Raw genomic sequence first — 25113 nt, 5'->3', positions numbered from 1 at the left:
CAAGACTCAAGGGGATTGTAAGCAAATTGGCACTGACAGACTGGCCCAAGACCCCTACCTACCCTTGGATATGCTAAGCAGGCACATGAGCTGAAAGGGGTTTGGAGAGCTAAGAAAGGCAATCCTTCACCATGTACAGGAGAGACTACTGTCAGCAATTTCCCTAAAGATACATGCTCTACAACCTCCACCTGATACCACAGTGTACTCACAACAAACACAGAATCAACTTGCATTTTCTCCATAATGCAAAGAAATGATGGTGCAGGTAGACCTGGAAAACCCAAGAGATCAACCTGAAAACTATCATAAACAATGAGAGAATTCAGTAAGCTGGGGACATATAAAGTTAAAATAAATAACTGCCTTCCTATTATACAAATGGGTTAGAAATATGGAAGGAGAGAGCTCCGATTTATAGTAGCAACAAGAAAAATAATATATGTTATAAATGTGCAACACCTATATGAGAAGAATTTTAAAATATTGAATCTGAGTAAGACTTGAAGAACTGAAAAGGGCTGGGCACAGTGGCTTATGCCAATAATCCCAGGACTTTGGGAGGCCAAGGTGAGAGTATCACTTGAAGTCAGGAGTTCCAAGCCAGAAGTTCAAGACCAGCCTGAGCAACACAGTGAAACCCCAACTCCACAGAAAATTTAAAAATTAACTGGGTCTGGCAGCATGTGCCTTAATTTCCAGTTATTCAGGAGGCTGAGGTGGATCGCTTGAGCCCAGGTGTTTGAGGCTGCAGTGTACTGGGTAACAGAGCAAGAAGATCCTGTCTCAAAAAAAAAAAAAAAAAATTAAAATTAAAATTTTTTTAATTAAAAAAAAATCTATTTCTGGATTTTCAGAGAGGAAAGAGTGAAAAAAAAAACAAAACAGGCTGGGTGTGGTGGCTCATGCCTGTAATCCCAGGCCTTGGGAGGCCGAGGCAGGCAAATCACCTGAAGTTAGGAGTTCAAGACCAGCCTGGCCAATGTGCTGAAACCCCATTTCTACTAAAAGTACGAAAATTAGCCAGGCCTGGTGGCGCACGCCTGTAATCCTAGCTACTTGGGAGTCTGAGGCAGGAGAATTGCTTGAACCCGGGAGGTGGAGGTTGCAGTGAGCCAAGACTACACCACTGCACTCCAGCCTAGCAACAGAGTGAGACTCCATCTCAAAAACTATATATATTTATATAAATATATTTATATATAATATATAAACAAATGTAACTATATATTATATTAACTATATATTATATATAATACACTATATATTATAGTTATATATAATATGTAAATATATATAATTTATATATTTATAATTATATATATTATATAATTATATATTTATATTATATATTAAATATATATTATATATTAAATATATATTATAAATATAATTATATATAATATATATAAATATATTATATAAACAAAAATATATAAATATATTGTTTATATATTATATATAATATAAATATATTTAACATATTACATATTATAATTAATATATTATATATTTATATAAATATATGTTTATAATATATGCCTTATAATATAAACATAAATATTTATATTTACATATATAAAATGAAAAAATTTTTAAAGGTGTATTCTGTCTTGGACAGAAAGGCTTAATTTTTTTTTTTTTTTTTTTTTTTTTTTTTTTGAGACGGAGTCTCGCTCTGTCACCCAGGCTGGAGTGCTGTGGCCGGATCTCAGCTCACTGCAAGCTCTGCCTCCCGGGTTCCCGCCATTCTCCTGCCTCAGCCTCCCGAGTAGCCGGGACTACAGGCGCCCGCCACCTCGCCCGGCTAGTTTTTTTTTTTGTATTTTTTAGTAGAGACGGGGTTTCACCGTGTTAGCCAGGATGGTCTCGATCTCCTGACCTCGTGATCCGCCCGTCTCGGCCTCCCAAAGTGCTGGGATTACAGGCTTGAGCCACCGCGCCCGGCCTGGCTTAATTTTTTATTTTTATTTTTTTAGAGATGAGATCTCACTGTGTTGCTCAGGCCAATCTCAAATCCTAGGATCATGTGATCCATCTTACTCAGCCCCCCAAAATGCCAGGATTATAAGCATGAGCTACCATGCCTGGCCTTTAATATAATTTTAAAAGTCAATTGTCTCTAAATTAACCTATAAGTAAATTGAGGTTCAAAACCAGTTGATTCTGTGAAAAAATATTTATGAAATAACAACCAGGAAAATTTTGAAAAAGAACAGTGAAGGACAAAACTTCCCAGATAATAGAACATAATAATTAAATAGTCTAAAATAATTTAAGGTTGTTCATGAATATACAGAGAAATCAGTAAAAGGACATCCCAGAAATAGGCCCAAATGCAGTCAAAAATTTCATCACTGATCTAGGTGGCTTTGAGTATCTGGAACTTATTCAATCATAAAAACCTGGAAAAAAAATTAAGGTAGGTCCCTACCACTTCATTCACCCAAATGAATACCAACTGGATCTAAGATTAAGTTTTTAATGCCCTAAAAGAAAGTATTGGAGACTTAAAAAAAGTCACAATGGGCTAAGTGTGGTGGTTCACACCTATAATCTCAGCACTTTGGGAGGCTCTGATGGGAGGATCGCTGGAGCCCAGGATTTCAAGAACAGCCTGGGCAATATAACTAGACCCTGTCTCTACAAAATTTTCTTAAAATCCGCAATAACCAGGTGTGGTGGCATGCGCCTGTAGTCTCAGCTACTCAGGAGGCTGACGCAGGAGGAATACTTGAGTGCAGCAGATTGAGGCTGCAGCGAGTCATGTTGGTGCCATTGCACTCCAGCCTGGGGAACTGAGCAAAACTCTCTCTCAAAAAGAAAGAAAGAAAAAAAAAAGTCAGCTGGGCGCAGTGGCTCATGCCTGTAATTCCAGCACTTTGGGGAGGCCAAGGCAGGCGGATCACTTGAGGTCAGGCGCTCGAGACCAACCCGGGCAACATGGTGAAACCCCATCTCTACTAAAAATACAAAAATTAGCCAGGTGTGGTGGTGCGCACCTGTAATCCCAGCTACTCAGGAGGCTGACGCAGGAGAATCACTTGAACCCGGGAGGCGGAGGTTGCAGTGAGCCGAGATCGCACCACTGCACTCCAGCCTGGGAGACAGAGTGAGACCCTGCCTCAAAAAAAAAAAAAAAAAAAAAAAGAAAAAGAAAAGAAGAAAGTCACAATTCAGCGAATTTAAAACAGAACAACCACATCTGACCTACAGTGAGAAGGATGCTCCTAGCATACAGGTAGGTCTCTCTTTATTTTAAAGACAGGGAGACAGTGTCTCATTGTGTTGCCCAGGCTTGAGTGCAGTGGTGTGATTATGGCTCACTGCTGCCTCAAATTCCTGGGCTCAAGCCATCTTCTGCCTCAGCCTCCCAAAGTGCTGGGATTACAGGCATAAGCCACTGCACCCGGCATTGAATCCTTTAAAGGAAGAGCTCCTTCTAAGTTATTCCATTTTCAGGCATTTTTTGTTAAGCCATAATTGAAGGTATTGTCTACTCTGTCAACACAGCTTCTAACTCATGTGGGCCATGTGAGCCCATCCTTCCATCCTTACTTCAGCTTTATCAAAGGGTTCTGGAAGATACCGCATGTGCTCTGTGATCACAACAAAAACTACAGAATCCAACACTTTTGTTTGTGCCTCAGCAACCAAATTTAAACCAACTATAATCATCCTGAATTGGGTCATTTTGCATTTTATCTTAAACTGCTTAGCCAGGCCTAGGAGCCCTCCTCTCTATAATAGAAATAACAGTACTTATTGAATAGGTTGCTGTGAAGATTAAATAACTTAATATATGTAACAGCATTTAGAATAGGCCCTGACAACACACTTGTTGGAGGTGGGCAGGATCTAAATTTAAAAGAACATTCCCTAGGACTGGAAAGTCCCTGCCACTCGTGGTTCTGGGTGAGAGGCCCTGCCCTGAGCTGAGGTGGGTCCTTCAGTCCATCCCCACGGAGAGGTCAATGGCATGGCTGTTGCATCCCATGAAGTCCTGGTGTACTCTGCCACCCATGGGCAGGTGAGTGAAGTTTCGAGAGCTGTCCTAAAGAACCAGGGACACTTCTGGCCTTTTCTACCCCTGCTAGTTCTCCCATACGTCCAGTGTAGGGAACATTCTGAGTGGCTGCTGGCTTTTTGGGCAGTCCCACATCCGTGAGCAGAGAGCCAATACAAAGTCTCAGTCCTGCTGGCAAAGCTAGGTCCCTTCTGTAGAAGTCTCAGCAGCTACTGAGCAAGATAAGGGTCCTGCTGGACTTCTCCCAAGAGCAAAGATACATCTTGTTTGAGTTCTTTAATGCTTCCTCTTCAAAGTGTGGTTTACGGGGCCCCCTTTCCCCTTCCCCCAGTGTGGCCAGAGGACCCATCTTTCACCCAGTGTAGAAGGCCTGTGAATTCTGGGGCTGTGGCCTGGCCCATTCAGACCAGGCCGGGCCTCCAATGGGAAAGCTGAGCCCTTTCCTTCCCACAAAATGACAGTGGTGGGAGAGAACCTTCCTGGACAGCAAAGACAAAAGGTTAAAAGTAAAGTCAGGTACTTTTGACAGCCAATGGATGTTAATGGGGGTGCTTTCAGCTACCAAGGTAGATGAGTCCTTGAGAATTCCCAGGGGCCGAGATGTTCCTGAGAGGAGCAGCCAGGAGGATGGATGAGGTCTCCAGCTGAATGTGTAAAGGAACAGTGGGCTGGGGAAAGGACCTGAGGATGTCACAGGGGAGGAGACAGGAGTGGGGGAGAGGAAAGAAGAGTGGAGGGGAGGAACGGAGAAGGAAAAGAGAAGGGAGGAGGGGAAGAGGGAGGCGGGGAAGGGAAGAGGGAGGAGAGGATAGTGGAGAGGGAGGAGGAAGGGGGAAGAAGAAGGGCAGGAAAAGGCCAAGGTGTGTGTGCCCTCCCTCCTCAGGTAAGGACTCAGTCCACAGAGGAACAACTGGCCTTGGGTTTGTCATCCAGTAATGGCTTCTCCTCTACCCCAATTAGTTACACATTCCTGGTTTCAATCAGTCACCTCATCTACTACCATGAGTCCCACCTCTATACAGCCAAGCATTCTCCATACCGCCACTCAGAACCCACAGGTCCTTCCACCCATTCTCTGCCCGAGCTCCTGCCTTCTACGGCAGGTCTAACTCCATTTCTCCTGGCCAGACAGGGACTATATTTCCTAAAACAAAAAGCTGAGGAGTGAGAGTTTACTTATGGAGATCAACTGTTACTCACTTGCTGTTACCCACTGGATCAAAGAAAAGAACTGAATCTTTCTAAGGGAATACAGGGGTCAGGCATGAAGTTTCTGTCTTTAAAGACCGCGTAAGTGAAGATGCCATTAGCATCCTATTTCTTGACTCAATTATTCCATCAGACAGGCAAAACTTTTCATGTATGATGTCATCATGTGTTGGGAGGTACAGAGAATCCTCAAAATCTGGTGGTGGCAGGAAAGGTGGTACAATCATTTAAGAGGATCATTTGGCAGCAACAAGTTACAACAGGCAGGAAGAACAAAAAACAAAAGCAGGCCCTCCGCTCATGCAGTCCAAGTCTTTGCATGTACTCTATATGTCCAGAGTGAGACACAGATTATCTTAGAGAAAACCAGGAACATCCTTAACTGAATAATGCAACCATGCCATGGAATATTATATGTCTGTCAAAATGTAGGTAGACTGGGCACTGTGTAATGTGCTTGCAATTCCAGCAATTTGGGAGGCCGAGACAGGAGGACGGCTTGAGCCCAGGAGTTCAAGATCAACACAGGCAACATAATGAGACACCCATCGCTATTTAAAAAGAGAGAGAGAGAGAGAGAGAGAGAGAGAGAGAGAGAAAATGTAAATAAATCAAAAACAAAAAACAAATGTATGTGGATCTGTCCCTTGTTCAGGCATGGAAAGAATTTCAAGGCATATTGTTGGGCAAATAAAGCAAGCTGCAGAACAGTATGATAGCATTTACGTAAAAACAGAGCAAGGAACAAACTTAGTATGCAAATGCAAAGGAAAACATCTGTCAGGGTACCCACCCAAACTCAGATGGGAGGGAGGAGGGACGCTAGTTGTTTCTGTAAAGCTGTCTCTCTGATAAGAATAAGTGACTATTTAAAATCTTTTTAAGATTTTAAGATTGGTGGTCTATGTAAAGCCGATTACACTTGATCTTTATTTTTTGTTTTTCAAATTATCCATCAATAACAATCTGAAAAATAGAGACTTTGCATAGGCAACCCGGATTAAAGAAACTTGAGGAGCTGTATCTACTGTAGTTGGAAATGAAAATCTGGAAATTCAGGATGAATAGTTGTAACATTGTTAAGGATAAAAGCCCCTTTGAAAATCTGTTGAAAGCTACAGACCTTGCTCCCGGGAAAACTACACACCACTCCCAATGCTGCATACAATTTCAGAGAACAAACGGACCCCCAGAAGCCCATCCATGAATCATGGAGCCTAGGTTAAGAACCTCTGATTCAGACAACAGTTAAAGCCACTAAAACAGATGTGACTATGCAGAGAACATGTGTTAGGACTAGCAGAGATTGATTATAGAGCCCAAGGAAACCCCAACAGTGAAAGAGCAGGCAGAGTAGCTGACAGACAAGGAAGATCTGGGCAGTTGTGAGATAGCGAAGCAAGGGGCAAAGACAAGAGATGAGCTGTTGAGTGAGGCCTGTTCAAGAGAGGGGAGATGGTAGCATGAGCTGCTCCACGTCTTCTGCCCTCTCTGCCATCTCTATACTGCTGTCATGTAGATTCTCTGAGAGCTCCACCAATGCAAATAGTGTCATTTACCTTCAGCGAGTGGTGGGCAGTGAATATACAAATGGGACCAGGTCCCATCGTCTGGTCCCAGTCTCATCCTCTGGACTTGTCTCCACTTAGCTCCAAACACACTGGGCCATGGGGCATTTCTCAAATACATCTTTTCCTTTGATGCCATCATTATTGCCATTTCTTTTATTTAGCACAATGCCTGGCATATTCATAAGGTCCTCAAAAACGGTCAGAGTTTCTTCTTTCCTTCCCAACTCATGGAGACTGTCACTTAATAAAAACATCAATTTGGAGACTCCTCTATGACTACCCCAGTCCGGATCACCACTCCCTTCCCATCCCTGCCCTTTATCTGTGGACTTGCTCCCTAAGACACCTAGTGCAGTAGCTTTAATGTTTGCTAGCTGTCTGAGACAGCCCTGAGGGTCTCAGGAAGCACTGTCTTCCTAGCTAGACTCTGATCTACCAGGGAAGCCTGTAGAAGTGGACACTTAGGAGCTATGTCTGCCAATGTACATAATATGTGCATAGATTCCCCACAAAATGAAATAAAGCACCAGTCATGAGTCACTTAACAACAGGGATACATTCTGAGAAATACATCTTTGGCAATTGGGTCCTTGTGTGAGCATCATAGGATAAACTTACACAAACCTACATGGTAAGGTGTACTACGCACCTAGGCTATATGGTACAGCTTGTTGTTCTTAACCTACAAACCTGTACTGCATGTTACAGTACGAATACTGTAGGCAACTAACACAATGATAAGTATTTGTGCACAGGACCACTGTCATATAATGTGGTCCTCCGTTGTCATTATGTGGTGCATGACTTGTATACTAAAGGTTTTGAGACCTCAGCTTTTGCAATGGATACCCCTCAGAAAATTATAGATTACAGACTGCGGACTCATGGGGGTCACACAAATAATCAGAACCGCAAATATCAAATGTCACCAACCACAGGGACACAGTTTAAGCCCTACTGACTCTCACAGAAACACCAGTGCAGCATTATGTCCACCTCTGACCCATGTCTACAAAGCAGTGTACTTGGACACCAAATGCACCACTTTTTGGAAAAAAAAAAAAAGCTTCGTTCAGGACAGCCCCACACAGGTTCAGCCACCCTCAACATTGCGTCCAGGAGGCTCTGCCCCACCCTTTCCTGACAAGTGGGAAAGGAATGCTGCAGGACCTTGAACCCCTAGGTAAATCAGCCTGGCCTTCCCAGGGATGGTTCCCTGCTTACTCTATTTATGAGCTCAAAGTGCTGGGTAGTCAGCTGGCAACGAAAAGGCCTGGTCCTGGAAATGACCACTGCCCCAAAGCCTAGAAAGACAGCAGGAGTTGTTCAAATTCAGCTTGCTTCATTCAGGCACACTGTACTGAGCCAAATCACCCCAGGGCATGGCTCAGGCCTCATCTGGAGGAGGCATGATATCATGATCCCGGTCCCATAGCACTGTCCCCTCTCCACCCCCACCACCGAACACACACCTGTAAAGCTCTTTGGGAACTGTTCTGAATGGCTATCACAGCCACTAGATCCAAGACCCTCTGAATGATGAATAACAGTCAAAGAATTCTAACAACTAAAGCGATGACCTTGAGCCTAATTTCTTTCTCTGTAAAATGAAAGTGTCGGACTGCCGTTCCCAGATTTCAGCACTAGTAAAATTATCAAAACAAAAAAATAATGAATTACTGAGGTTTTAGTTCGCCAAGTGAGAATTTTTTCTCAAAAATTACAAACTATATGTGTCACCATCATTTCCTAAAAGGAATAACATTTAAATCAAAAAAGTTGAAAAGAGGTAATGTCAGAATAAGCGCAGCCATCCCAAGGCAGGCCGGTAGGCAACGGCCCCGACCAAGGAGATCCCGGAGCGGCTCTCCGGCTGTCAGCAAAGGGTCTGCATCTGCCCGGAACCTGACATTCTGGGTACGTCTCAACGACGCGGCAAACAAGCGTCCACTCCCAACGCGAGCAAGTTTAAAACCCAGGAACACAGACACCAGGCACCGGAGTGAAGCATTTCCAGGCCTCCGCGGGTTGCCCCGGGCCGCGGCGAGGACCCGCACCCCGGTTCCCCAGTCGCTCGCCAGGCCCTCGCTCCCGCCGCGCCCCGGGCACCTCCGAGCCTCGCGCCCTCCCCGGATCCCCTAGGCCCGCGTACCCGGACCCCCGCACCCAGGGGGGCCGCTGTCCTACGCCGGCGCCCCCGCCCGCCCCCCACGTCGGCCCGGCCGCGTCCGCCCAAGGTCGGCGCGAGCGGGCCGTGGGCCTGGCGGGCCTGCGGGCGGGGACGCCCCTGGCCGGGTTCGGGCCGCATCCCAGACCTGAGCCCGCAGGCCAGAGCCGCTCCGGGTCCCGCTCCCGTTCCTGCCGGCAGCCGCGGGGACGCGGGGCCTGCGAGGCGGCACTCACCCGGGCGACGCCATGAGCGCAGCGAGGTCTCCGCTCCCGCCTCCTCCGCTTCCTCCGCGCGGCCGCGGCTCGGCGCCGGGGAGGGGCCTGGCCCGCCGGCCGCCCGCCCGCTCCGGGACGCGCTCCAGGGATGGAGGTGGGGTGAGGTGGGCCCGGGGTCCTCTCGGAGCAGCCCGGGGGCGGCCGGGGCGGGGCGGCCAGGTCCGTCCGCAGCCCGGAGCCCGCCCAACGCCCACCTGCCCAGGTGCCCGGAGGCCGGAACTCGCCGGGCGGTGCCTGCGGTGCCAAAGCTGCAGGATAACCCGGGCCACGAACCAGCCCCAGGGCCTTAATGAAGTTCACACCTCTCTGTAATTGGAGTTTAATTTCTGTAAGAAAAGCCTTTTCTTTAGCCCTGGAGCGTAAAGCGTTATTATTAAGCAAAACAATAACTTTCCTACTTCTTACTTGCAGTGGTGTGTTGGACGTTGCTGGCCTCTCTGAGATGGTACCCATTGTCAAATGTGTATAAAGTGGCATTGTGAGGCTCTAGGCAATGCGAAGCACTTTTATTATTCTTTATAGTGTGTTATTAAATAAAAATTATCAATCTGCAGTTCCTCCAGTGAGGTTTCACAGCTACTCTTACAAGTTATGAGTCCTTAGGCAGGTAGATTTTTCAGCTTCAGTTCTTGTCTCTGCAAAATGAGTTTCCAAAAATGATCTAAGTGAAAATGCTTAATAAAAAGCTCTGGACAATGTAAACCATTGTTGATAGCATTTTTAGTGTTATATTAAATATCACTGGCCAAACGCAGTGGCTCACTCCTGTAATCCCACCACCGTAGGAGGCCGAGGCAAGAGGATCGATTGAGCCCAGGAGTTGGAGATCAGCCTGGGCAACATGTTGAGACGACCCCCTGCCCCCCCGCCCCTGTTTCATTTTTAAAATTAAAATTAAAATATCATTAACAACCACTATTTAAAAATGTTTACTACTATTAAGAACACAAGACAGCAAAGCAGTGATGAAAACCTTAGCTCTGAAGCCAGAATACCTGTGTTGGAATCTGGGCTCCACCAATTACCAGCCCCAGGAGCCCCTGCAAGATAGAACCTTTCCAGGGCCACAGTTCCTTATTTGAAAATTAGGCTACAAATAAGTCCCTTCCTCTCTGTGAAGATTAAATGAGTTAACATTTGTAACTATTTTTAAATGTTAGTAAACATTGCGTGATGCATGGTCTCTTTTCCTCCTGGGAATCCAGTCAATGTTTCAGAGCCTCCTTGTCCTCTTCAGAAAAGAAATTCGTAACTGCTGCCTTGAGTTCAGAAGATAATTAATGCTCTGTAAATGGGAGCCGATAAGGACAAATCCAGGAGGACCAGGGTTAGGAAGAGTTTGAGGAGTGGGAAATCCTAAATCCTAAATGCCTGATTCAAGGGAGTAATGAAATGAAGGAGATCAGACTAAAAGAACTTGTTTGTTTGTATGTTTGTTTGGAGACAGGGTCTTGCCCTGCCGCCCAGGCCAGAGTGCAATGGCAAGATCTTGGCTCACCGCAACCTCCACTTCCCAGGTTCAAGCAATTATCCTGCCTTAGCCTCCCAGTAGCTGGGACTACAGGTGTCCACTACCACACCTGGCTAATTCTTCTATTTTTAGTAGAGATGGGGTTTCCCCATGTTGGCCAGGCTGGTCTCAAACTCCCAACCTCAGGTGATCCGCCTGCCTCAGCCTCCCAAAGTGCTGGGGTTATAGGCATGAGCCACCACGCCTGGCCTAAAATAAGCATTCTTTTAAAAATAAGCAGTACATGTTTACTGACATAAAATCTGGTTCAGAAACTGATAACCCCAAAATATGGCACTTTAACGTGCTGAACTGAAGAAGCCTCAAGGTCTTTCTGACCTCCCTCCCCACTGGTTTCTCCCAAAACACAAGATGTCTTTATCTGCCTAAAGTCCAGACACTCCAAGGAGAACAACTGTTTTTCTTGCCCTTCCTATAAGACCAAGAATGTAACCACACCTGAAAAGACCCTTTCACAGGATAGCGTACAAGTTAATCTCTGTGCCCTGATCCATCCTTCTCCCTAGTAATCCTTTATTGCCCCTCAAAAGAATTCCTCTTTCTCCCCTCCTGTAAGTTGTTTTGCCAAGATGGGCTACAAGATTCTGAACCCTGTTGAGTGGTGGGAAATCATTCTGTAATTCTCCCTGTGTACACATTCATAAAATTTGCATGCCTTTTCTTCAAATAATCTGCCTTTTGTGAGTTGATTTTTCAGGAAACCTTCAGAGGGCAAGGGGAAACTTTCCCATGGCCTGTATACTTAACATGAATTTTAGCGTCCCACTATATAGTTAGACCATCATGTTTAACCAACCCCTACTGTTGGACATAAATATTGCTACCAGTATTTCATTATTATAAGGAATGTGAGTAATAAATATCCTTATAGCCAAAACATCCCATAAACACCAATGATTATTTCCTTATGCCAAATTTTGAAGAGTTGAATTTCTAGATCAATAGGATATCAGTATTTTAAGGCTCTTCTGATACATATATACTCTGTGTATGTGGATGTGTATACCTACACACATACACATACACACTAATATACATATACTTAAATACATTCTATACATACACACATATGTATACATATACCTGCACACATATATGCAGATACACAAATATACACATACACAACATATACACACATATATACAGATTGCCTTCCCAGCAAAATCACCAACACTGATAGTCCTAGTTTTCCACAACACTGTATAACTTTTACAATTTTTCAAAATCATTGCCAATTTCATAGGTTAAAAACCAGTATTTTAGGCCAGGTACGGTGGCTCATGCCTGTAATCCCAGCACTTTGGGAAGCCAAGGCAGTTGGATCACTTGAGGTCAGAAGTTTGAGACAGCCTGGCTAACATGGTAAAACCCCATCTCTACTAAAAATACAAAAATTAGCTGGGTGTGGTGGTGTGCGCCTGTAGTCCCAGTTACTCAGGAGGCTGAGGCAGCAGAATCGCTTGAACCCGGGAGGCAGAGGTTGTGGTGAGCCAAGATCACGCCATTGCACTGCAGCCTGGGCAACAAGAGCCAAACTCCATCTCAAAAAAATAAAAGACACCCTGTTACAAGAGACATATAAGGAAATTGTAGACTCGGCATTGTGGCTCACACCTATAATCCCAGCACTTTGGGAGGCCAAGGCGGAAAGATCACTTGAGGCCAGGAGTTCAAGACCAGCCTGGGCAACATAGTGAGAACTAGTCTATCTATTTGTTTGTTTATTTATCTATTTATTTATGAGACACAGTCGCACTCTGTTGCCCAGGCTGCAGTGCAGTGATGCAATCATGGCCCACTGCTGCGTCAACTTCCCAGCTCAAAGTGATTCTCCCATCTCAAACTCCCAAGTAGCTGGGACTACAGGCATGTGCTACCATGTCTGGCCTTTTTTTTTTTTTGTAGAGACAAGGTTTCCCCATGTTGTCCAGGCTGGTCTCAAACTTCTGGACTGAAGCAATAACCTGCCTCAGCCTCCCACAGTGCTGGTATTACAGATGTGAGCCACCATGCCTGGTCCCATCTTTTTATTAAAAATTTACACTAAAATATTTTTTCGAAAAGTCCTGACATGGTGGCTCACACCTTTAATCCCAGCACTTTTAGAGGCTGAGATGGGAGGATTACTTGAACCCAGGAGTTTGAGATCAGCCTGAGCAACATAGTAAGACCTTGTCTTTACAAAAAATAAACACAATTAGCTAGGTGTGGTAGTACATACCTGTAGTCCCAGCTACTCAGGAGGCTGAGGCAGGAGGATCTCTTGAGCCTGGGAGGCTGAAGCCACAGTGAGCCAATATTTCACCACTGCACTCCAGCCTGGGTGACACAGCAAGACTCTTTCTCATAAAAATAAATAAATAAAAAGGACATTACATATTGATAAGAGTCAATTCACTAAGAAGACATAACAATGATAAACATGTATGCACCAAACAAAAGATCCTCAAAATATATGAAGCTAACATTGACAGAATTAAAGAGAAAAAATACAGATTTCTACAATAATAGTTGGAAACTTCAATACCCCACTTTCAACAACAGTACAATCAGACAGAAGAACCATAAGGAAATAGACAGCCTGAACAGCACTATAAATAAACTGGACAAGCCAGGTGCAGTAGCTCACACCTGTAATCCCAGCACTTTGGGAAGCCAAGGCAGGTAGATCACTTGAGGTCAGGAGTTCAAGACCAGTATGGCCAACATGGTAAAACCTCATCTCTACTAAAAATACAAATATTAGCTGGGTGTGGTGGCACATGCCTGTAATCCCAGCTACTTGGGAAGCTGAGCAGGAGAACTGTGTGAACCCAGGAGGTGGAGGTTGCAGAGAGCTGGATCATGCCACTGATTCCAGCCTGCGCCACAGAGACTTCATCTCAAATAAATAAATAAATAGGGCCAGGCGCGGTGGCTCACGCCTGTAATCCCAACACTTTGGGAGGCTGAGGAAGGCGGATCACCTGAGGTCAGGAGTTCGAGTCTCCTCTCTGAGTTCATCTCACTTGTGTTAGAGGCATTTGAACCACAGCAACTCCATCTTAAATAGACTCTGAGTAAAATAAGGCTGAGACCTACTGGGCTGCATCCCCAGATGGTTTTGTTCCTCAGATTTGGTAATTTCCATTGTCCTATCTTCAAGTTCACAGATTCTTTTGTCTCTTCAAATTTGCTTTGAATCCCTCCAGTGCATTTTTTATTTGTTATTATACTCTTCAGCTCCAGAATTATTTTTCGGTTTCTTTGTAGGTTTTCTGTCTCTTTACTGATACTACTGATAGAGCCAGGAGACAGCCATATGCCACACAGGTCGTGGTGCACAGGGTACTTGCCTAAACATGCCCACGGTGAAAAATTCTGTCCCTTAACACATGTGCAGTAAGGGAAATCAATGTGGAGTGGCTAACGGCCCGCATGCACACTGGAAGAATGGGGATGGAGCCACCAGGAATTCATGCCTTATGCGGGGAGATGAGCCTGGCCTCTTCAGCTCCTGTGTGTTGACCTGGTATTCAATCTGTGAGGTGGGAGCCTATTGGCAGGACCCTCTCTTTTTTGCTGAGAGCTTTCTTTTAATAAATTGTGCTCTCCTCACCTTTCAATGTGTCTGTGTGCCTAATTTTTCCTAGTTGTGATACAAGAACCCAGACTTTAGCAGAGCTAAGGAGCAAAAAATCCTGCATCATTTTGGTGGCCCACATAGGGACATGAGGAGGGGTGAGTAAAATGCACACCAAAAAATCTGTTTCCTTTTCCTTTCTGAGCCTTCTTGTCCTCGGGCTTCTTCTGAGGATAAAGGAAACTGCACCCCCTCACCGCATCGCTCTCGGGGATTGGGCATGTCAGCCTTGGTCCAACTCAGCCTTTTCTATGGCACTTTCCTTCTTTTTGCAGGACTGTAATGGCACTTATCTTTTACAACCTCAATGGCTACAGATGCATGCGTGAGAAGGATGGGCAAGTGGTGGCTCCCTGCCCCTCCCAGCTGGGGCTGGGGCTCCTGGCCCAAGGGTCCCATGCAGCTGTCTGTCCAGTGTTCCACGCCACATACCATGGAGTCTTCCCCTCCTCTGGCTGAGAGGTCCAGCTCAGTCCAAACCCCAGGGTAGAAACAGCAATTAAAAGCCATTGCACCCAGCCGAGAAACTTTTAATTGCAGTACTTTGGGAGGCTGAGGCGGGCAGATCACCTGAGGTCAGGAGTTTGAGACTAGCCTGGCCAACATGGTGAAACCCCATCTCTACTAAAAATACAAAAATTAGCCGGGCATGGTGGCATCCACCTGTAATCTCAGCTACTCAGAAGGCTGAGGCAGGAGAATCACTTGAACCTGGGAGGCAGAGGTTGGAGTGAGCTGAGATTGTGCCACTGCACTCCAGCCTGGGCAACAAGAGCGAAACTCCATCTCAAAAAAAAAGTTTCCTGTTGGGGAAACTCATTTGCATAAGAATAAGAGGTTTGTTCCCCGGGCATCTTTTTCTTTTCTCCATCCTGTCAGTAGTTAACACAGCCCTGCATTTAAGCTGTTTTTCTTTTCCTTTTCTCCACCAGGCCAGGAGTACAATGGTGCAAAAGTAGTTGCAGTTTTTGCTATTACTTAGAATGGCGAGGACTGTGATTGCTTTTGTACCAACCTGATAACACAGCCCTGCAAGTAGAGGGGGCTTCTCTATGCTAGAGGCTTTTTTCCTTTTAGAAGATGTTTTACTCGGCTAGGATCCCAACTCCCAAGACACCCTTTTCTTTTCCTTGTTGGAGAAGGACTCAATTCCACAGCTTGACCTTAGCATTCAGCTTATGATAAGGAGTCTGTGCAACATCCTGAGGAAGTTATTTTGACCCAAACTCAACTCCAAGCTTTGGGTCGAAGCCCTAGGAAAGAAAACTGGATCTGAGGGATCCAGAGTCAGATGACAACAGAAGTTAAAAGGCACAGTGCAGGTGAGCATGACTAATTTCTGCCGATTAAACTAAGCCTCATTTCATGGATAAAGGTTATGCTAGTATTCAAGGCATCAATGAGGTATAGGGAATGCAAAGACTATTGACAGCAGAGGAGATAGGGCATATAGGGGTAAGATAAGATAATCCCACTCTCTACCCCACTCCCACTTAACATGGGTGAAAGCCACTTTGACACCCATGGGAGGCATCCTGTCATGGTTGCCAGGACTCAGGGATATAAGGACAAAAGAGGGATGCCTCGCTTTCTCTCCCTCACGTACCCTGGGTATTTGCTAGGAAGAGAAAGGAACCAGGGATGCCTTGCTCCCCTCTTTCTAGATGAGTAGCCATACATCTTTCAAATGCATCTTGAGTCCTGGGGCTCCTTTAAATAAATGCCTTCTTATTCCTTTCTCCTCCTCTGTCCTCTCTTTACAGGTGGGCGATTGTGTTCCCATGCTGCAGGATGATCTCCTGGGATGTATCCTCCAAACTGGGAGAAGTTAATTTCCTAAACCTTAACTGGTTGGCTTGGAATTGAGCTCAGCAGGGAGGGAACCCAGAAGCCTGACATGTCAGCAAAAGGGTAGGAGTTTTTTTGTTTTTTTGTTTTTAAACCAGTCAGGATTTTGACCTCTCTCTCCCTGTACAAACTAGAAAGGGAATAAGGATCACTGTTTATATTATCTGTAAAGTTTTAATTAATAAAAAAGGATTTGTGAGGTTGGCCTTAAGCTGTAGCCAATCTGGTGTGCTCTGCATGTCTCTCTGTATAGTTCTGTCAGAAAGAGGGGTACCTTGGGATGGGATGTGGGTCTAGGACTCCGTAGGCCTGTTGTTGAAGCAAGCCGAGCAAGCTGGCCAGTGGCAAACTTTGCTGCAGGCCTCCATCTGGTTTTACGTCCTTGGAAGTGTGACCTGTAACCACATGGCAGTGCTTTGTTTTAGCTTCTGCCATTTTACAGTGGTGGCCCGGGTTCAATCCTGGCTTAGGGAATGAGTCCTTTCTGGTTTGATATCTTTGTGTCCTTTATCATTTGTTGATTCTCTTCCCCTTCATGAACCACCTTAAATTTTCCTTTCTCTGAACACCTGGGAGGTTATCTTTGGTAATGTTCAAAAGCCAGAAATATTGGCTGTTTGGCATGGCTAATGTTGTTGGGTAATAAAGGATTTAAAAGAATTTTCTTGACCAGGTGTGGTGGCTCATGCCTATATTCCAGCAACATAGTGAGACCCTGTCTCTACAAAAAATAAAAAATTGACTGGGCATGGTGGCATGTAGTCCCAGCTACCCAGGAAGCTGAGGAGGGAAGATTGGTTGAATCCAGGAGGTTGAGGCTGCAGTGAGCCATGATTGTGCCCTGTACTCCAGCCTGGGTGACAGAGCAAGACCGTCTCAAACAACAAAACAAAACAAAACAAAAACAGAGCTGGGTGCAGTGGCTCACGCCTGTAATCCCAGCACTTTGGGAGGCTGAGGCAAGTGGATCATTTGAGGTCAGGAGTTCTAGACCATCCTGGGCAACATGGCGAAACCCTGTCTCTACTAAAACTACAAAAAATAGTTGGGCATGGTGGTAGGTGCTTGTAATCCCAGCTACTCAGGACGCTGACGCAGGAGAATCACTTGAACCCAAAAAGTAGAGGTTTCGGTGAGTGGCGATCACACCACTGCACTCCAGCCTGGGCAATAGAGCTCAAAAAAAAAAAGGGTTGTTTTTTTTTTTTTGAGATGGAGTCTTGCTCTCTTGCCCAGGCTACAGTGCAGTGGCACAATCTTGGCTTACTGCAACCTCCGCCTCCCGGGTTCAAGTGATTTCCAGCTAATTTCTGTATTTTTAGTAGAGATGGGGTTTCACCATGTTGGCCAGGCTGGTCTTGAACTCCTGACCTCAAGTGATCTGCCCACTTCGGCCTCCCGAAGTGCTAGGATTACAGGCATAAGCCACCGCACCCAGACCCCAAAATAGGATTTTCTTAAAGAGAGTTCGGCTTAACTAAAAGTGGATATCTGGGGGGCTGGCATGCGGTGGCATTGCGGGTGGGAGCGGCTGCAACACCGGCACCTGAGGAGTGATGCCGAGGGAAATCATCACCCTACAGTTGGGCCAGTGCGGCAATCAGATTGGGTTCAAGTTCTGGAAACAGCTGTGCACTGAGCATGGTATCAGCCCCGAGGGTACTGTAGAGGAGTTCGCCATCAAGGGCACTGACCACAAGGACATCTTTTTCTAACAGGCAGAAGATGAGCACTATATCCCCTGGGCCGTGCTGCTGGACCTGGAGCCCCGGGTGATCCACTCCATCCTCAACTCCCCCTATCCCAAGCTCTACAACCCAGAGAACATCTACCTGTTGGAGCATGGAGGAGGAGCTGGCAACAACTGAGCCAGCAGATTCTCCCAGAGAGAGAAGCTCCATGAGGACATTTTTAACATCATAGACTGAGAGGCAGATGGTAGTGACAATCTAGATGGCTGTGTGCTGTGTCAGTCCACTGCTGGGGGGACAGGCTCTGACTTCGGCTCCTACCTCTTAGAATGGCTGAATGATAGGTATCCTAAGAAGCTGGTGCAGACATACTCAGTGTTTCTCAACCAGGACGAGATAAGCGACGTGGTGATCCAGCTTTATAATTCACTTCTCACACTCAAGAGGCTGATGCAGAATGCAGACTGTGTGGTGGTGCTGCACAACACAGCCCTGAACCAGATTGCCATAGACCCTCTGAATATCCAGAACCCATCCTTCTCTCAGACCAACCAGCTGGTGTCCACCATCATGTCAGCCAGCACCTTCACCCTGCACTACCCGGCTACATGAACAATGACCTCATCAGCCTCATCGCCTCACTCATTCCCACACCATGGCTCCACTTTCTCATGACCGGCTACACCCTGCTAACTATGGACCAGTCGGTGGCCAGTGTGAGGAAGATCACGGTCCTGGATGTCATGACGTAGCTGCTGCAGCCCAAGAATGTGATGGTGTCCACAGGCCGAGACCGCCACACCAACCACTCCTACATCACCATCCTCAACACGATCCAGGGAGACGTGAACCCCACCCAGGTCCACAAGAACCTGCAGAGGATCCGGAAACGGAAGTTGGCCAACTTTATCCTGTGGGGCCCCACCAGCATCCAGGTGGCCCTGTCGAGGAAGTCTCCTTACCTGCCCTTGGCCCACCGGGTCAGTGGGCTCATGATGGCCAACCACACCAGCATCTCCTCACTCTTCGAGAGAACCTGTCACCAATATGACAAGCTGCGGAAGAGGGAGGCCTTCCTGGAGCCGTTTCGCAAGGAGGACATGTTCAAGGACAACTTTGATGAGATGGACACATCCAGGGAGATTGTGCAGCAGCTCATGGATGAGTACCACATGGCCACACGGCCAGATTACATCTCCTGGGGCACCCAGGAGCAGTGAGTCCCCCAGGATAGGGACCCTCATCTGCCTTACTGTTTGGCCAAGGCCCTGCCTGACTGCCCACTCCCTTCGAGCACAGATCAGGGACCTCACACATCTCTTTCTCATATACATGCATTCTCTGTTGGCCTGCGAACACATTACTTCTCTTACAAGACTGTTTATCTTTAATAAAGCACTGGATATAAAATTTTTTTTAAAAGTGGACATCTGGGGCGAGTGCAGTGACTCACACCGGCAATCCCAGCACTTTGGGAGGCTGAAGTGGGCAGATCACCTGAGGTCATGAGTTCAAGACTAGCCTGGCCAACATGGTGAAACCCTGTCTCTTCTAAAAATACAAGAAAAATTAGCTGGGTGTGGTGGCACTTGCCTGTAGTCCTAGCTACTCAGGAGGCTGAGGCAGGTGAATCGTTTGAACCTGGGAGGCGGAGGTTGCAGTGAGCCAAGATCGCACCATTGTACTCCAGCCTGGGCAACAGAGCGAGACTGTTTCAAAAACAACAAAAAAAGTGAATATTTTTTAAACCTTTATGTTTTTCTCTTCTTTGGTCTTGTTTTTCTGGAAAAAGATTTTTTTCCCAGTTGACTGAATTCCTTTTCTCCGCTTTGTCTTGCTACCCTTAATGCACGCATGAGGTGCCCTAAAATAATTTCTGATAGCCTGGGACTCCTTGAGAAGAACAGAAAAGGTGCCATGCATGCCATTTTGGGAGAAACCTCTGTTTTTCTCATAAAAACCCAGCAATTAAAAGCGGATAGGTCCCCCTCAAAATCTGTTTTTGTCTTCTAGCTATCCCTGTTTATTGGGCCCTGGAAACTGCATGCTTTTCTAGCCCTGCTCTTAAAGGGCCCCACTCGAGGCCAATAGTCCAATTAGGAGATTGGTGAACAGAAAATCTTGTAACTACTGGATCTGCTTCTGTTTGTCTATACATGTGTTGTGTGTGATGTCTATAAAAAAAGAGAGCTCTAGGCCAGGCACGGTGGCTCACGTCTGTAATCCTAGCACTTTGGGAGGCCGAGGCAGGCGGATCACAAGGTCAGGAGATCGAGACCATCCTGGCTAATACAGTGAAACCCACCTCTACTAAATATACAAAAAATTAGCCAGGCATGGTGGCAGGTGCCTGTAATCCCAGCTACTTGGGAGGCTGAGACAGGAGAATGGTGTGGACCCAGGAGATGGAGCTTGCAGTGAGCCGTGATTGCGCCACTGCACTCCAGCCTGGGCGACAAAAGCGAGACTCCGTCTCAAAAAAACAAAAAAACAAAAAAACCAAAAAACCAAAAAAAAAAAAAAAAGAGAGATCTAATTAATTGGCCTAAAGGAAAATAAGTGCTTCGATCAAATATTTTTGAAGGGAAAATAAAAGCTGTAATGCCTTTTAGTTCGTGTGACTTTAATCCTTGAGAAATAAAAACAGTCTTAAAGATTACTGGTAAAATGCAAATGTTGTTGTTAAAATGTAGACAGGTGGTCTAAATTATACGGGACAGATATTAGGTTTGCTAAATGTTTTACAGTTATAAACTGCTTCTTTTGACTTTGAGAACTGTTCAACTTGCCTACTTTACAACTTGGCAAGGCCCAGGACTTTGGTAAGGGACTTAGTAAGGCTCTTAATCTTAGCAAATAACCATTAATCATATAATCTCAGTAAAATGTTCTAAGAGGAATGGACATGGAAATTTTTGTCTAGGGCTAAAGGATTATTTTCAATTAGATAAGATACAGCTAAAGGTTTAAAACAAGTTATGGAAGGTTTCTTGCAAAAGAAATTCTGTGTGTGAACACTAAATTCAAAAGGGTATTATCTGTTTTTCTGTAAATAATTCAGCATTGAAATAAAAGCACAACAAGGTTTTCTTTTTCTTTTTCTTTTTCTTTTTTTTTGAGATGGAGTCTCACTCTGTCGCCCAGGTTGGAATGCAGTGGCACGATCTCGGTTCACTGCAACCTCCACCTCCCAGGTTCAAGCTATTCTCCTGCCTTAGCTTCCCAAGTAGCTGGGATTACAGGTGCAGGCTACCATGCCCAGCTAATTTCCATTTTTGTTTGTTTGTTTGTTTGTTTGTGTTTTGAGAGGTGGTCTCACTCTCTCTCCCAGGCTGGAGTGCAATGGCGCAATCTCGGCTCCCTGCAACCTCCACCTCCTGGGTTCAAGAGATGCTGCCTCAGCCTCCCAAATACTTGGGATTACAGGGATGCACCATCACTTGGATAATTTTTGTATTTTTAGTAGAGACAGGGTTTCACCATGTTGGCCAGGCTGGTCTTGAACTCCTGACCTCAGGTGCTCCACCTGCCTTGGCCTCCCAAAGTACTGGGATTACAGGCGTGAGCCACCATACTTGGCATCACTTAACTTTCTGAGGAACTGCTAAACTGTTTTCCAAAAATGACTACCATTTTATAGTCCACCAGAATGTATGAGGGTTCCAACTTCTCCACATCTTTGTCAACACTTGTCGTCTGTCCCTTTAATTACAGCCGTCCTAGAGGGTGTGAAGTGGTATCTCATTATGGCTTTGATTTATACTTCCCTTATGTCTAATGATTATTATTTTCTTGAGACAGGGTCTTGCTCTGTTTCCCAGGCTGGAATGCTGTAGCGTGAATGGGGCTCACAGCAACCTCAACCTCCTAGGCCCAAGCAATCATAGCTGGGACTACAGGCATGCGCCACTGTGCTCTACTAATTCTTACAATGTTTTTAAGTATCTGCTTTTGGTGAAGAAAAAAAAAATTTTCTTGTAGAGATGGGGTCTTGCCATGTTGCCCAAGCTGGTCCTGAACTCCTGGGTCAGGTGATCCTCCCACCACAGATAGTCACCCAAACTGCTGGGATTATAGATGTAAGCCAACACACCAGGCCTCTTTTTTTTTTTTTTTTTTAGAAGGAGTCTTGCTCTGTTGCCCAGGTCACTGAAGTGCAGTGGCACAATCTCGGCTCATTGCAACCTCTGTCTCCCAGGTTCAAGCGATTCTTCTGCTTCAGCCTCCCAAGTAGCTGAGATTACAGGCATGCACCACCATGCCTAGCTGATTTTTGTATTTTTAGTAGAGATGGGGTTTCACCATATTGGCCAGGTTGGTCTCAAACTCCTGACCTCATGATCCACCTTCCTCAGCCTCCCAAAGTGCTGGGATTACAGGCGTGAGCCACTGTGCCCAGCCTTTTTTTTGTTTGTTTTTAAAGAGACAGGGTCTTGCTCTGTCTCCTGGGCTGACGTACAGTGGCTCAATCATAGCTCCCTGCAGCCTCAAATTCCTGGAATCAAGCAATAATCACACCTCAACCTCCTGAGTAGCTGGGCCCTCAGATGCACACCACCACATTTGGCTAACTTTTAAATTTTTCTGTAGTCAGGGGTTCGCTATGTTGCCCAATCTGGTCTCAAACTCCTGGCCTCAAACAATCCTCCAACCTCAGCTTCCCAAAGTGTTGAGATTACAGGCCTCAGCCACCACGCCCAGCCTGATTTTTTTAAATGTGCTTATTGCCCAGTTGAGTATCTTCTTTGAAGAAATTTCTATTCACATCTTTTGCCCAGTTTTTAATTGGGTTATTAGTCTTTTTTATTGAGTTCTAAATATTCTTAATATATTCTGGATCTTAGACTGTAGTGAGATATTATTATTTCAAACATTGTCTCGCATTCTGTGTGCTGTCTTTTTGGTTTCTAGTTGGTGTTGTTTGACAAAAGTTTTAAACTTTCATGTAGTCAAAATTATCCATTTAAAAATCTTCTGTGTATTATTCTTTTTTTTTTTTCTTGAGACACAGTCTCACCATTGCCCAGGTTGAAGTGCAGTGGTGCAATCTCAGCTCACTGCAACCTCTGCCTCCTGGGTTTAAACAATTCTTGTGCCTGAGCCTCCCAAGTAGCTGGGACTACAGGTGCATGCCACCACACCTGGCTAAATTTTGTATTTTTTGTAGAGATGGGGTCTCACCATGTTGGCCAGGCTAAGCTTGAACTCCTGGCCTCAAGCAATTCACCCGCCTCGACCTCCCAAAGTGCTGTGATTACAGGCATAAGCCACTGCACCTGACCAATTGTGTATTATTCTTGCAACATTTCTGTACATCTAAAATTATTTCAATGTTGAAAATGAAACATTACATATAAGCATACTAAAAAGTTTAGAAAACCATTCACTAAACTATCAACAGGGAGTAGAAACAGAATTTTTCATTTTCTATCCTGTGTTTCTTTTTTTCCTGAATTATACAAATGATGCAAATTCTCTGTAGAAATTTTAGAAATTAACACATTAGTAAACCTACCATCCAAAAATACTTTTTGAGATTTGACACATCAAAACCACCATATATATTCTTAGCACATAAATAATCATTTATATGTTCTTACATAAATATATAAACATTTATAAAATCTAGAATCACTTGTTTTATGGGGAGGGAAGGCCATGTCAATAATGTAGGAGGATGGATGGCCCATGGACTAACAAAAATTTCTGTTGTAAATGTTTGACACCAAGGGGAAGCGCTTGACCTGGGCCGTTCAATGGGTGATGCTTGAGCTGGCTTTGGAAAGTGAATGCTCTAGTCAAGGAATGTAGATGCTGTGGTGATGGAAACACTTGATAGTCAGGTGGGCTGGAGGTAGGAAGGAGAAGGTAAAGCTGGAGGATACTTGATTTTGTTTTGAGTTTTTGTTTTTTTGAGACTGGGTCTTGCTCTGTCTCCCAGCCTGGAGTGCAGTGGTGCCATCACAACTCACTGCAGCCTTGATCTCTCGGGCTCAAGTGATCCTCCCACCTCAGCCTCCCAAGTAGCTGGGACTACAGGCGCACACCACCATGCCCAGCTAAGTTTTGTATTTTTTGTAGAGACGGGGTTTCACCATGTTGCCCAGGGATGGTCTAGAACTCCTGGACTAAGGGATCCACCCACCTCAATCTCCCAAAGTGCTGGGATTACAGGCGTGAGTCACTGTGCCTGGCTGAAGATCCTGGATTTTGAAGGCCCCTGAATGACAGTGAATGTGATGCTATAGGCCACTGGGCTTCCTTGAAGAGTTCTGGGTAAGGATGCAGTGTGGTAAGCTTTATATTTCAGACAGTTTATGAAGTTGTGTGGAGGACAGATTGGGGGAATAGGAGCATGAAAGCCAGGGACAAAGCTGGGCAACCATTGAAATGTCTATAATACATTTTGTTTCCTAAGTACAAACATAGAGGTGACCATGTGTCCTGGCTGGCTGGAGACAATCCTAAATTATGGCTTTGGTCCCAGAGTAATTATATTAAGAGCCACTTTCATGCTCAAACATGTCTCAGTCTGAAGATTAAATATCATCTACATATACACAGCAACAAAACATCCACAATTCTTACCTTCACTGTGTGAAAGGCACTGACATTTTTTTCTCTTTTTTATTTTTATTTTTTATTATTTTTGAGACACAGTCTCACTCTGTTGCCCAGGCTGGAGTGCAGTGGCGCGATCTCAGCTCACTGCAACCTCTGCCTCCTGCGTTCAAGTGATTCTCAAGTAGCCTCTCAAGTAGCTAGGATTACAGGCATACGTTACTATGCCCAGCTAATTTCTGTATTTTTAGTACAGACGGGGTTTCACCATGTTGGCCAGGCTGGTCTCGAACTCCTGACCTCAAGTGATCCGCCTGCCTCAGCCTCCCAAAGTGCTGGGATTGTAGGCGTGAGCCACTTCGTCTGGCTTTTTTTTTTTCAAATGTTGGTTGCAACCTATTAAATTGATTTCGTGACACACTAAATAGTTCATAACCCTCAGTTTAAACAACTCTGACCTACACGCCTGCCAAGTCTTAGGAAAACAGGAAGGAGACAGCTAATTAAGTTTGGGTGATGCATAGTCTAAGGCATTGGTTCTCAACATTGGCAGTGCAAGATCACGTGAGGTACGACTGAACACGGAGATCTCCAAAACTGCGGAGAGT

General features: G+C 45.3%; 1 protein-coding gene and 1 pseudogene across 11 annotated transcripts in view; one reads left to right on the top strand and one right to left on the bottom strand.

Moving 5' to 3' along the window:
* The window catches only part of URGCP (upregulator of cell proliferation), a 48052-nt gene that overhangs the window by 22258 nt on the left and 681 nt on the right, over window positions 1-25113 (bottom strand). For 3 of the 11 annotated variants that reach the window (XM_077996833.1, XM_077996836.1, XM_015133648.3), the window contains exon 1: window positions 9211-9245. The exons of 1 other annotated variant lie outside the window; for it this stretch is intronic. In XM_077996833.1, coding sequence (XP_077852959.1) covers window positions 9211-9224 — 14 coding nt within the window. In that variant the 5' untranslated portion in view covers window positions 9225-9245. Of the gene's footprint in view, window positions 1-9122; window positions 9246-13004; window positions 13127-18906; window positions 19000-25113 lie in introns of those variants that run through there. 7 more of the 11 variants (XM_077996839.1, XM_077996843.1, XM_077996837.1 and 4 more) reach the window with 4 other exon arrangements.
* On the top strand, window positions 17810-19164 carry LOC700490 (tubulin gamma-1 chain pseudogene; annotated as a pseudogene).

This window comes from Macaca mulatta, chromosome 3 (assembly GCF_049350105.2).
Source record: "Macaca mulatta isolate MMU2019108-1 chromosome 3, T2T-MMU8v2.0, whole genome shotgun sequence".
Classification (NCBI taxonomy): domain Eukaryota; kingdom Metazoa; phylum Chordata; class Mammalia; order Primates; family Cercopithecidae; genus Macaca; species Macaca mulatta.
This window is presented reverse-complemented; position numbering and strand designations above follow the sequence as displayed.